Raw genomic sequence first — 12999 nt, 5'->3', positions numbered from 1 at the left:
ATTTGAAGGATGGGTCGGGTGTATCCTTCGTGGCCCAACCTATCCCAGAATTCATAGCGCGGCCCAGGCAATTCCAGTTTCCAACAATGGCAGCAGCTGCTTATTTTTAAAATTACTCTTATTATTCTTTCTGGGTCACAAAGTAAACTTTTAACATATTTTCAGGCGAGAATGTAGCTGTGCAAACTTCAAGTATCTGCTCAGTTTATCAAGACACCACATATTTTCAAAAGCGCTCCGACATTTTCGGAGACGTCTGTTACCCACCAGCTCGAAGCTGACCGGGAGGTCAAGGCTCACTAGAGCCGTGAGAACACCGGACTCCCCGCACATGATTTTCAAACCCCCCGTGATCTTTCACTACTCAGGTTAAACATATATAAGTCACTTAGATAACCTAAAACTGTTATAGTTTGGCTTTTTTCAGTGTTTTATTTGTTTGTGTGTAAATCGGTTCGGCTGAGATTAAAGTTATAGTTTTCACACAGCTGAATAAACGTCAAACAGAAAACTGATTATACAGAAGTGTGAGATGGTCGAGAATATACTCCGGTGTCCTGTTATATTTTATATATCAAGGAGCAGATGGCAGTTTATTAAACTCCACCGAGACAGCGGTGACGCAAATCTGAAGGCTCGACTGTTCCATTTCACAGCCTCACACTTCCAGCCTTCTCGGTCTTCAGAGGATCCGGCCCACATAGACCGCGAAGGCCAGATCCTCCAAAGGATACGGCCTATGAATTTGGACACAGCACGGGAGAACGCTTAGTCAAATTTATTTTCAAAATGAAATTGATCAGTTTTTAACTGTCGTTATATTATGTCTCTAGTAAATCCTGGATCTTCAACTATCCAACAACTTTTGTGACACTGATATGTGATATATGTAAATCAAGCCAAACCTGTTTTCATTCATTCTTATTCTGGGAACACAGATCAACCACTAAATCAACATCTTTGATGAGGAAGCTTGTTTCCTTCAATTGTATCTTCAATGCTTCACTTTTGGTCACTAACCCAAATAAAGATCTGCTGAACTCATGGCTGTATCTGAGGTAAGCAGGTCATTGTGAAGCTACTGGAAAAGAAAACTTATCATAGCGGACTTTTAGGGCTGTATTTACTGGTCTCTGTGCTTTCGCTGATTACTGTCAGGTGGTCCATTCCCTTCCCGTCCTCTGTCTGCTGGGCCTCGGGAGCATCTGTCGTTGAGGGTGGGGCCTGTTGGTCAGAGCTGGTTGGTTGAGAAGTCACAGCAGTTTGGGCAGCTTCTCCATTCTGCTGCGTGGTGATTGGCTGGTCTGGCTGCTGGGGTTCCTCCATATTACCGGGCTGATGGATGGCGCTGGGGCTGGTGGTCATTGGACGGCCGAAGCTAACTGTTGAGGAAATCTGAAGGCAGGGCTTGTTCTGAAAAGAATTACAGAGATGCCGTCAGTTATGTTACTGCTATGAAAGTCATTAGGGCATCATTCTGATTATTGATTGGCTGATTAATTTGGCTAAACCGCCAGCTGCATATAAAAACAGAACGTGGCAGATCAGACTCGTGGAGGAAGAGCTTTGCAAACAGAAAAACACAACCACTTTATTCAAGGTCCTGGTATAATCTACTTTGCATGGTGAAGCATTTCTTGATTTAAGAATGCAATCGATGGCAGCACGGTCCAGATGATCCAAAGGTTGCAGCATCCATACTTTGATTAAGAGCCAGAGTTCCTTTGTTGCAGGTCCTAATCATGTCTGCATTTATATAAAGCAACCCTCAAAGTCATGTCAGCATTACTGTGTAACAGCCAGCACTGCTCAGAGTTCATGTTTATCTATATCCATATCTGGTTTTCAGGTGCAGCTACCAGCCACCTCCAGCTTTTCTGGGGGACATTGAGCAGTTTGAGTCCCCATGTAACCCCTCCAAGAGTCCTGGGTGATGAGCTGGAGTGCGACTCAAAAGACCCCTGTGAAGAGACAAACAATGGACCATGCCAACTCACCCAGGTTACCAAGACCCCACCCTGGATCCAGGCCAGTAAGAGAGGTTGGGCACCAGGCGCCAGGCCTTTGGTGCAACATGGCTCCACCCTCCTGTGGGACATCCACCCGGAGGAGCTTTAGAGGTTCAGTGCTTGGTGCAGCAATGCTTTGTTTATCTGATTCCAGTTATCAACCTAAGATTTGTATTTTATTTTATTATTTTAACTGAATACAGCATTAAAATGATTTGCCACTCTTACTCCAACGACATTAATCATTGCAGTTTTGCTGAAGACATTCGGATGGCCCTGTTTGGACTCCATGTTCTTGGATGTGTAGGGTTACTGTTGTGAGGAGCTATAGTTTACCTGAAAGCACAACCCTTTCCTTACCCTAACCGTGTAGTGCCTGAACAGAATTACCATAATGAGTAAAAGTGAAAAGAAAGCTTTAAGGTCTCCACCCTCTGAATCTGCAGGTCTGCTGTGATTACCAGTAAATGAAGACATTAAAGACACCTCGAGTGTAACAGTGAGACACGGGCACTGAAATTATAAAGCTCTGTGTTGTAATTTCAACTTTGATCTGGTGGTGGCAGCGTTGCCTCAACCAAGAAAATACCTCCAAATAGTCAGAAATCCTAAAGCGTAGAGGCCGATGTCCCCATCTCGTTGTTCTGAAAGCAGAAGTAGAGAGTTGGGTGGAGCAAGCACCAACTTGCGAGAGGCTGCACGGCACTAACGTGTTAACGAGCTAACCACGCTAATGCATTGACGCCGTGCAGCCCCACGCACTGGGCGAGCCGCACTAACTCGAGATTTGCTGTTTGCATGCGGTTATGGCGTTAACGTCATTTTAACGAGATTAACGCTGACAGCAGTACTTCTAATATAATGTACGACTCTGCAGATACAGACGAGGTTTTACAGGTTTCTGTTGCACTAAAATATCTTTGTGTGAGTATTTGCAACATCACAATACCACAAGTTGCTTTACGTCATCCTCCATTTTGATTTGGGGCGTGAAGCGAGCAGCATCAGAGTATTTGTAGCAGCATGATTAGGGATGATTGCATAGCGCGGCGGTGGGTGTGGATAATTTTGCCGAAAAAAAACGGCGGATGAGGGCCGGCCGAAGAGTAAACTTTAAGTAAATCCTGAATATTATGTCACTTATTTATGTGCAAATGTTTAATAACGAAGAACATTAAACATTCCTGTTGGCCACATGTCAGCAAAGTCATGTGACATTAGTGACGTTTGTACTAACTTGGTTTTAAAGCCTTTACTTTAAAATATACGCCGTTCAATAGCTGAGCTTAATCTTACAGAGAATGATCAAAGCTCATGTAGAAACAAACAAATGAACAAAAGATTTTCTCCTTCATTTCTGTCAAACACAGCTGTATGACACGTTTCCAGCTGTTAGTATCATGGTTGCTAGGCAACCTGGGCATCACAACGGAGGCTAGACCGCCCATTTCACAAGCCTCGCACTTCCGGCCTTAGCGGTCTTTGAGTACGCGGCCCATGAGGATCGTTGAGGCTGCGTACTTTAAGGCTGCAGACCCTGAATTGGGATACAGCCAATAGATGTGTTAGCAAATAGCGAGTCAGATTCCGATCAGTCTGAAACCACGTGATCGGCTCTGGACATCCCTACTCCTGATAGCATCATCTTTATTGGCCACGACCTGCTGCTTCTTCCAGACTAATGGCAGTCGGCATTCCTGACGCCGGTCCAGATATACTCAATTCTTCTGGATGAAGCCTCAAGTGGCCATTAGAGGAACTGCAGTCGTTGGGCACTTTGTTCAAACTGAAAGCAGCTTTAGTTTATTTGATGAATTTTCTTTTAAGAAACGAAATTTGATTTTGTAGTTTTTAAATCATGTTGTTCTTTTTGGTTTCAATGTTTATGTGTTATAAAAAGAGGAGATTAATAAACTAATTTAAATGCATAATTTAGCAACAAAAGCAATAATCCTTCATATATCCTTGCATGCTTTCAGCAGGTTCTTTCCTCTCATAAGTTCAGTTTTATTAAATTGCAGCGTCCTGAGAATGAGTCGGTAGATGCAGCAGAGGAGACATGATATTAAAACTATAATGAAACAACAGGATTTCTGCTCTGCTGGCGTCAGAGATATTAAAGGAAACCAAGCCTCAGATGAGTCCTGAGGCTCCACACATAGAAACCACTTGGTCCCAATTATTCACCATTTTACTGATTATTACTTACTTTTCATAAAAGTGAACACATCAATGTGAGAGTGTGAAAAAAGTTTCATTGCCAGTGAAATAACAACAATATTGACACGGATCACATTAATTGAAATCAATCTTTAACCCTAAATTTGTTTATCTACTATTTTGTCTTTTTAATTTTAGCAGCTCCTGCTTGCATAAAGAATCCTTCTCTCCAAATCTATTCATTCAAAAGTCAATTTGATTCATTTTATCAAGCAATAAATAAATAAATTTAGAATAAAATGAAAACACATGTATATAAATATTGACTTCTAAACTTTTCATCTTATTTGGATTATTTATTGAGATGTTCCTTTGTAGGCGGAGCCTCTGAGCTGTGATGTTCAGAGTTCCTTTATCCTGAGCTCCTTGTTCTTAATAAAAGTTGAGATTCCTCCAAATGGGCCGGGCGGCGGAGTTATTCATGAAATATTCAGACGTTTTCTCTGACAGCTTATCTAACAGCACCAAAGTTAAATGCTGAAATTATGACAGCGGTGTGTCACAAAGCTCAGAATAATTTTGTCTCTCCAAAGGTCGAGAAAAAGGAGAGAAATATTTATAAAACAGATCTGCAGCATCTGTGTGGGTTGATCAGGTTGCTGTTTAATAACAGTGACTCAACACTTTCTTGCTGCTGAGGTTTGTAGCTCGCGGGCCTTCGTGTAGGAGGAGTGAGCGCCGTCAGGAGCTTGGATTCATGCGTCGGTGAACAAAGAGCATAGTAACAATCATGTAATTTATCAGCGACTGAGAAGTTATGGAAGGGTTCATTAGGCTGTCAGTCAGTCTGAGTACGAGCAGGCGGAGGAGTAATTACAGCCTTCAGTCACAACAGCTTTATCTGTTTTTACATCCTTGGATTTAAACGTGAACAATGTCTGAACCAGCTGTGACATCCTCAGATCTGATCCGGTCAGGTGACGGGCGCTAGCTCAGAGCTCTGAGATGACAGCATGTGGATGCGACATGACGCGATTGATAAGACGCTACCTAAGGAGCGTATCCTCGATATTCACAATCCTCCTTTCTGAAACTCTGAATTATCAAATTTAAAAAAGGACCCGAGATCAGTGACCAAACCCATAAACTAACCAGGCAAGTGTTACAGCGGAGGGCCGATCTCCCCGTAGACTTCTACAGGACCAGAAGTCACGCTGTAAGCAAAGGTATCGCCACCTGGTGGCCATTGCAGAATGCAAAATGAGAATGCAGCTCAGAGTCCACATCGCTCCTCTGCTTTTAGAAGGCAACAAAGAAAAGAAACTGTCCCAGCTGGGTCCACGTTTAGACACACTCATAGAGCTGCAGTTACGTCCAGTAACCACTGTTTCTGTTTCACATGTGCGGCTCCCACTAACAGGAGGTCACGGCTACACTGGGTAACGTGTGGTGGAGGTCCAGCCTGTGCCACATGCAGACGTCCTCCACCATCTTTGTCCTTAAACAGAAAAACAGGAGCCTGGAAACCAACGAGGGAAGACTCCAACACAAGCTCCACACGGTGGATGCAGACAGGTGCCAGCATGAGCTCGTGCTGTCTGCCGCACACGCTTTCTGACACGAGCAGTTCACCGTCAATCAAAAGAGACAGAGTTTAGATTCAGACACGTCTTTAAATGTTGTTTACACTGAAAAAATAAAGCCGCATGTATTAAATGTGATCCTTCCACAAACAATACTTCCTGTTTCTAAGAGAACATAAGATAGAACAGGCTTCATTAACACTGGAAACACTGCAGATTCCCTGAGTGCTGATATTTCAGACATTTTTACATCTAAAGTTGTGCTGACCATAAAACTACGTTTGTTGTGTAAAGAGAGAGGAGCTGAAGCAGCATCATTTATCTGACTTTTTCAAACTTGTGCTGCGTTTGCTCTCGGTTCAGCGCTACCCCTGTGCTCCTCACTGTGATCAGCAGTAATCTTATCGGATCAATCAGACAGGCTCATCGATCCGAGCGATGCCTGGAGGACGAGCTGCTTCCTAAAGAGCAGGGGCTCTGTCGCAGCGCCTACACGCTCGCCGTTGTAACGACTGCCAGGACTGCATCGATCGCTTGTCCCCCTCCCCGAGGACCCAGCGCTGCAGCGCTGCTTCGCTGACTGAAGCAGAGTGTGTTATTACAGCGCTGCACGAAGCTGCACGTGCTCCCTGATGCAGTGCGACCGTTTAGCAGCATCAGTGTCATTCGATGCAGATCACAGGATACGTCTGCAAAACACCTCCGATCCTCCCAAGTCGCTGACGTGCTCAGCATTCAGAAAAGAGGACGAGAGGGTGTTTACCTCTTTCTTCCCCTTCTTCATCACTCAGCGAGGCGAGCACTCGGCTCTTTGTTCTTTTGTTGGTTGCCTCAGGAGCTTCAGGTTACAAGAAAACTTCTTTAACTTTAAGATTTAAGTTTCATCCGGTCTCATCCTGGATCTGTGTATTAAAACCCATCAATCATTTAAAATGAAATGTGATGGAGAAAGATGAACTCAGCACTGCTACTCAGGGTCTGTTACTACAGTGACCTCACAGCGGCCATATTATTGGTCACATGACAGAATTAAAAAGGCTCCAACAGCACAAACACGGTCCAGACCTACAGCTACATCCACCTGTCAGTCAAAGAGGCCACACCCCTAACTTTAAGCCTTAATGTGATTTAAACACAGACATCAAACAGTTTGTGCATCAGGATGTAAACGTCTTGATGCTCAATCATCCAGGTAAGCAAATCTCCAAAAGTTGATTCTGTTCATCTGGACTAAACATGTTTGCTTCTCTGGGGACCGACTACTGCTGCCTCTGCTGGATGTTAGAGGAACTGCATGTTCTCATTTTATTATAAATTTATATTCTTATGACTTTTATGCTAAAACATTTTTTTTAGACCATTTTGAAAATGTTTATTCAAGACGAAAATCCAACTGTTTCCAGTTTTCACACAAAACCTTTGATCATCATAAAAATCTGACGTGCTCTGCAGCAGATAACCTCGGATGGAGCTTTTACTTCAGAACCAGCTCGAGAGAATGACAGGAGCACATATAATCATCAGCTTACTGCAGTTAGAAATAAGAATAGTTTAGAAAATGTGACTCTGTCCAAACAGCAGAGAGCTCTATGCGACCCACATCAGAGGCTTCGAGGATAATAAGCACAGGACAGTTTTTTTATCTGCTGCGAATACTTCAAATTTTTATTTTAACAACCTGAATTTTCCTGAACATGGAGACACGGGGGTGTCCTACATAATTAAAGAGCTTCTGCTCAGGACGCCGGTTTGAATTATTTGTTAGACCCGCGAGCTTCAGCGGCTGCTGTTTGGGACCGAGTCTGTCAGACGTATGAACAAACTTACCTATGAAAATTTTAAGCTTCACAGTGAAACATCAAAAACTATGTTTCCATAAAAAACAGGAAAAAAAACTTCCCATAAAAATAAGGATATTTCATCATCATAATGATAAAAAGATTAGAGAAATGAGGGAAAAGAAATCTCACACAAAACAGAAAGAAGCAAATTGTTTCATGTCCATCTTCCACATACAGTCTGTAGTTCTCTAGATTTCTGTGACTAAATCAAACAAAATCAATGAATTTTAATGATTTATTAATCATTAATTTTGCTGATTACAGCGGTACGCTGAGATTTTACTGTCGTGTCAAAGATCAGGGACTCAGATTTCCCCTTTTGATCTCATTGGCTGGAGGAGGGTCACAAGGTCTTTAATGAAGGGTCCTTACAGGAACCGGAGTTTAACATTAATTAACCTGCTGCTGCCTTCGTCCTGTCAGCGAGCGGCAGGATTAGCGCTGCGAGCTGTGGCGGGCACTCCGGAGGGAGCGGCAGCAGGAAGACACGACCATCGCAGCCATTAGTCTGTTGTTTTTAGCTCTGCGGCGGCGGCGTAATGACTCGGGGCTCTGCAGATGTTTGTTTCATGCTGCTGGGCCAGTCATGATGCGCTGACATGATAGAAGCCTTTAATGAAATCCTGGGTAATGGCTGCGTCCCTGCAATCACAGACTCTGAGCTTGTTGGGCTGTAGCTGCGAAGCTGTGGCGCTAATCAGCTACAGGACCCTCTGACAACATGAGTCTGAGAGACAAGGCTGTAACAGGATGAAACAGCCTCACAGCCGTTGGACAAACATGGACTCGTATCAGCTGTTTTTACACCACAGACACAAAATGAATCCGTTCAAATTTTATAGCATGAAAAAAAATATGTTTGGAGGCTGGATGGAGATTTCAGAGCTGTGAGTCATCTCACCGTTCACTTAGATTTGTATTCTTAATGTGATTACATCCTCCAACGCCCCGTGACCCCGGAGGTCCAGTTTGTTTCCAGAAGTCTAGATTTTCATTTTGTTGAATTTTAGTAACTAAAATCTTTTTCCTTTCATGTTTAGTTTGTTTTTCCTCTCTAGAACAGCCTGGATCCAGATTCAGATCATGTTTTACGGTGGGTCAGGGTTTGGTCCCGCCCCAGTCATAAAACCCCTCTAGGTTAGAGTTAGGGTTCAGTTTCTCTCTGCCTGTCTGGAACAAATGTAAAAGCCTCTGTACGAGCTTTTCTTTGAACAGGAACATCTTCCACCTCGTGAGAGTTTGCCTCTTCGACCCTGATCCAGCATGGTTGACTGGAGAGCTGGTGGCTGACCTGATGGAGGTATGTAGAGGAGCTGCAGAGGCAAAAGCACTCCAACCAGAAGTGGACTCTGAACCTGATTCTTCATATGCTGACTTTGTCTTCTTTATTTCGGTTAAAGCTGTCTGTAGTCCTGTGCAAAGGTTATAGATGTTCACTTCTCCAACGCAGGCACCATGAGAAAGACTCAACTTCAACTACAAGAAGAACGCAGAGCCCTCAAACAGATGGATCAGTCTGGGATTGTGCGGGGAGTTTCAGGAGTAATCCACACAAGAGCTGTGGAAAGTTCACTGAGATGCTCCAAAGCCAAATGAGTCCAAGACCAGTGTAAAACCCAAAGCCCCAATCCCAACGTCCATGCCACCGACTTCCAAGTCCTCCGAGATGATCCAAAACCAGCCTAAACCATGTTCATGGGCGAACCCTGATCCAAAATACTGCAGCAAGAGTCCTGACAGGGACTAGAACAAAAGCTGATTTCCCCAGCTTATCTTCATGACCTTGTAGTACCATATCACCCTATTAGAGCACTTCGCTCTCGCTCTGCAGGCCTACTTGTTGTTCCTAGAGTATTTACTCTTCACCCCCGCAGATTGGTGCAGCGGTCGCATCACTGCAGGTGCTGAACCAATCCATCTGTCAGTCTCATGCTCCCCTCACTGGTGGATAAGACCCCGATATAGCTGAACACCTCCACCTGGGGCAGTAACTCATCCCTGACCGGAGTAGGCACTCCACCATTTTCCGGCTGAGGACCACGGCCTCACGGCAAGGCTGGCAAGGCACCGGCGTGAGGGTCAGATGACATCATAGTGACATCACATCCAGCCTCCATATTCAGCTAAATTCAGGTTCTACAAACTGATCCAAACTCAGTGGCCCCACGAGAGATTTGAAGCAGTTTTGAAAGGATGAATCTTTGTTTTATTTTCTAAACTCAAAATTCAACTTCCTGTTTCTCGGCCTGGTCACAGAGCGGCCATGTTGCTGTCACCTCCTCGCTCTTCGGGCGGGTCACACCTCCTGACTGTGACTGCTCTCAGTTAAAGCTGTCCCCGTGACTAAAACCAGCTCATGCAGTCAAACGGAAACATTCAAAGTCTTTAAAGGCAGACTTTCAAAATAATATTCACATTTTTTTAGGCAGTTTAATTTGAAATTCTTTGGCCGACTTCAGACTGTAAACAATCTGCTCTTGTTTCTTTCAGTTTTTTGGAAATGAAATATTTTCAGAGTTTAACCTCCAGCTCGAGCAAAGCAGGATAAACTGATCCACTAGGGGCGGGTTTGATGATCGATTTATCGATTAAAATCGATTCTGGCTTGGATAACGTGATATCGATTCATTCAAATCCTGAATCGATTTTTTAATATCAATTTATTTTGCCCGAAATGCCAGAATCTCAGTTTCAACAACCACCAAAGATGAAAACAGTAACTGAGAGCAGGAACAGGCTTCTGCACAGAGACGTAAACACAAAGCTCGACCCGCCGACGCATCAGGATCAGCGAGCTGTGACTTTCTCAGCGACGGCACGGACACGGTCGGGGCTGAAAGCCGACAGCTCGCTGACTCTGTCGGCGGGTCGAGCTTTGTGTTCACGCCCTTTTTGCGCTGATTCTGAAGCTGTTAGTTTGATCTCTCTCCAAACAACATTGATCCAAACTACGCTTCACATAAACATCGTCATGGATTCACTCTGACTTTTGCTGTTTTGCTTCCACCAGGATAAAGTCACACTTCCTGCACATTCTCTGCCGTTGTTTACAGGCTGTCGGACGCTGTTTGTTTCCTTTTACTTACTTCCGAAAAGAAAAACCTAATTTCTGCCGTTCAATACTGAACAAATTTAAACTTTTTGAAATGATACAAAATGCAAAACGCTGTGTCTGTAATAAAACCGCTGTAACTTCAGAGGTGATGTTCATGTGCTGATTAATGGTTTTCTTTCCTTTTTGATCGACTGCAGAATATTTTTATAAAATCCAGAACAGGAAAATCTGCTTCATGTTTTTCTGTTTTATCTTCAGCTGCTTTGACACAAAGGCCTCTGCTGTGACGCTCACACCTTTGATAAAGTCTTGCGTGTGTCAGCTTCCTTTTTATAGATACAAAAATATGTAAATGTGCTGATCTGAATTATAATATTTCTGACTGTCTGAGGCAAAATTTCCCAGATTTAAATCGAATTGAATCGATTCGGGACCTTGTGAATCGGAATCAAATCGATTCTAGAAATCAGTCACGATACCCAGCCCTATGATCCACCTCAGGCAAGGACGGCACGGCGGCGAGGCAGCAAGGACACGAGGCAGCAAGGACACGAGGCAGCAAGGACACGAGGCAGCGAGGACATGAGGCGGTGTCTGTTTTCTAGAAAATACCCAAAAAGCTTGAATGAAATCCTGCGAGGCAGCACGACTGCAGCCATATTTTATACATAATTAACACGCAGTGATGCATGAACATGTCCATGCCTCTCTCTCTCTCTCTCTCTCACACACACACACACACACACACACACACACACACACACACACACACACACACACTTTGTATGAATGCACCAAAACCTTCATCTTCATCACAGGCAGACAAAGAAAAGAGAAGAATCCAGCTGGAGGTGTGATGCAGTGACACACCCACCCAGGCGGAGGCAGCCGCACATGTCCTGCACATCCAACCTGTGAAACTGAAAGATTTTTCCCGGGACGCTCACCTGGTCCTAGTCCAGCACGGTAAGCTGCAGGGTGAGGTTCATCGTGTCTCTGCAGGAGAAGTGGGAGGTACAAATCCCCCGATGTGAGCGATAGGAGCTGAAATGAGAGATGACAGTACGCTGCGCTCGGCGAAACACCCGTCAGATCTTCTATTAAATGATGCTGTGGCTCGCTCAGCCTCCTCTCACTAAGATCTGTTTGATTTGTGATGCAGAGAGTCTGTGCAGCAGCTCCGTCTGCTCCACCGCAAGAGGTGAAAGGAAAGGGAGGGGTGCTTTAAGAGTATGTGTGTGTGTGTGTGTGTGTGTGAGAGTGTGTGTCGTAGTAGTAGCTGCCCTCCTCTCCCTCTTTCCATCTTTCCTTCAGTATCGAGCTGGCTCAGGCTTAAAAGCACCTTCTGACAGAGCCTTCAAAATAAAAGCCTCAAGATGAAAGCTCAAACCCTTTTCATTGATGTTAGTGCCTCTCTGCCACCAGATCTGCTTTTACAAAAGTTGAAATCCCTGATCCAACAACCAGACTCTGACCCATATTTAGCAGAATCTGCGACATCAGCCCCAAATTAAAACCTGAAATCAACCCTGTGAGGAAGATTTCTACAAGCACCACGAAATCTGCTCAACTCAACGACGCCTCGTACAACCTCGACTGTGAAAAAGTTAGGATGATATATCAAATATAAATAAAGCTGCACAAAACACAAAAAATGATGATGTCAGCGGCACAGGTCTGTGTTTCCTCTCTAACATTAGTCTGTGATGTCTGTGAGCCGAGGACAGCAGCTGGTCTGTTGGAGGATACTTTTCTGACCTTTTATTGCTTCAGTCTCAGCTTTGTTGAGACGTGTTTCTGCCATCAAATGAAAAATGAGCTCATATTAAACATTTGATATATTTCTGTGTTTTTATTGTGATTTAAAAAAAGCTTATGAGATTTGTATTTTCTTTCTTTAAATAATTTCCCAGGTTTTTGACTCTTACTTTGAATAAGACCCTTATACTGAGAATCATGTGTTTCCTGCCCTCCAGTGGTCACAGTGTGAAACTGCATTTACAAACGTGTTACAGGTGCTCAGTCTGACACACACTTTCCTGGTAGTTCTTTCAAAATAAGAGGGGAACCAGTCCCATAGACTCCTATGTTAAATCCTTACAGCAGTAATAAACATGTTTACAGCCGGATACACAAACTGTTTGGTCTCTGTGGATCATTTCCCCGTCATAACAGCTGTTTGTATAACTCACCCTCTAAAGTTTGCATTGCTAGGGGCGTGGCCTCTTTGACCGGCAGGTGGAAGTTAATACAGGCGGCTGTAGCTGCTAGCTTTCTGCTAGCGTCACCTGAACTGGACCTCTGGACCGTGTTTGTGCTGTTGGAGCATCTTTCATGACATCATCAGATAT

The 12999-nt window shown here is 44.0% G+C and overlaps 1 protein-coding gene across 3 annotated transcripts in view; it reads right to left on the bottom strand.

The window, feature by feature from the left end:
- LOC146712056 (uncharacterized) overlaps positions 1-12999 on the bottom strand; it is a 31755-nt gene that overhangs the window by 18471 nt on the left and 285 nt on the right. The window contains exons 1-2 of one of the 3 annotated variants that reach the window (XM_085455184.1): positions 12841-12981; positions 1128-1413 (exon numbers count right to left, since the gene is read on the bottom strand). In XM_085455184.1, the coding sequence (XP_085311310.1) occupies positions 1128-1365 (238 nt within the window). In that variant the 5' untranslated portion in view covers positions 1366-1413; positions 12841-12981. Of the gene's footprint in view, positions 1-1127; positions 1414-11595; positions 11985-12840; positions 12982-12999 lie in introns of those variants that run through there. The other 2 variants (XM_085455183.1, XM_085455185.1) reach the window with 2 other exon arrangements.

This window comes from Copadichromis virginalis, linkage group LG4 (genome assembly GCF_057382275.1).
Source record: "Copadichromis virginalis isolate Kocher_CV1m ecotype Utaka linkage group LG4, C_Virginalis_male_GT1.1, whole genome shotgun sequence".
Taxonomy (NCBI): domain Eukaryota; kingdom Metazoa; phylum Chordata; class Actinopteri; order Cichliformes; family Cichlidae; genus Copadichromis; species Copadichromis virginalis.
This window is presented reverse-complemented; position numbering and strand designations above follow the sequence as displayed.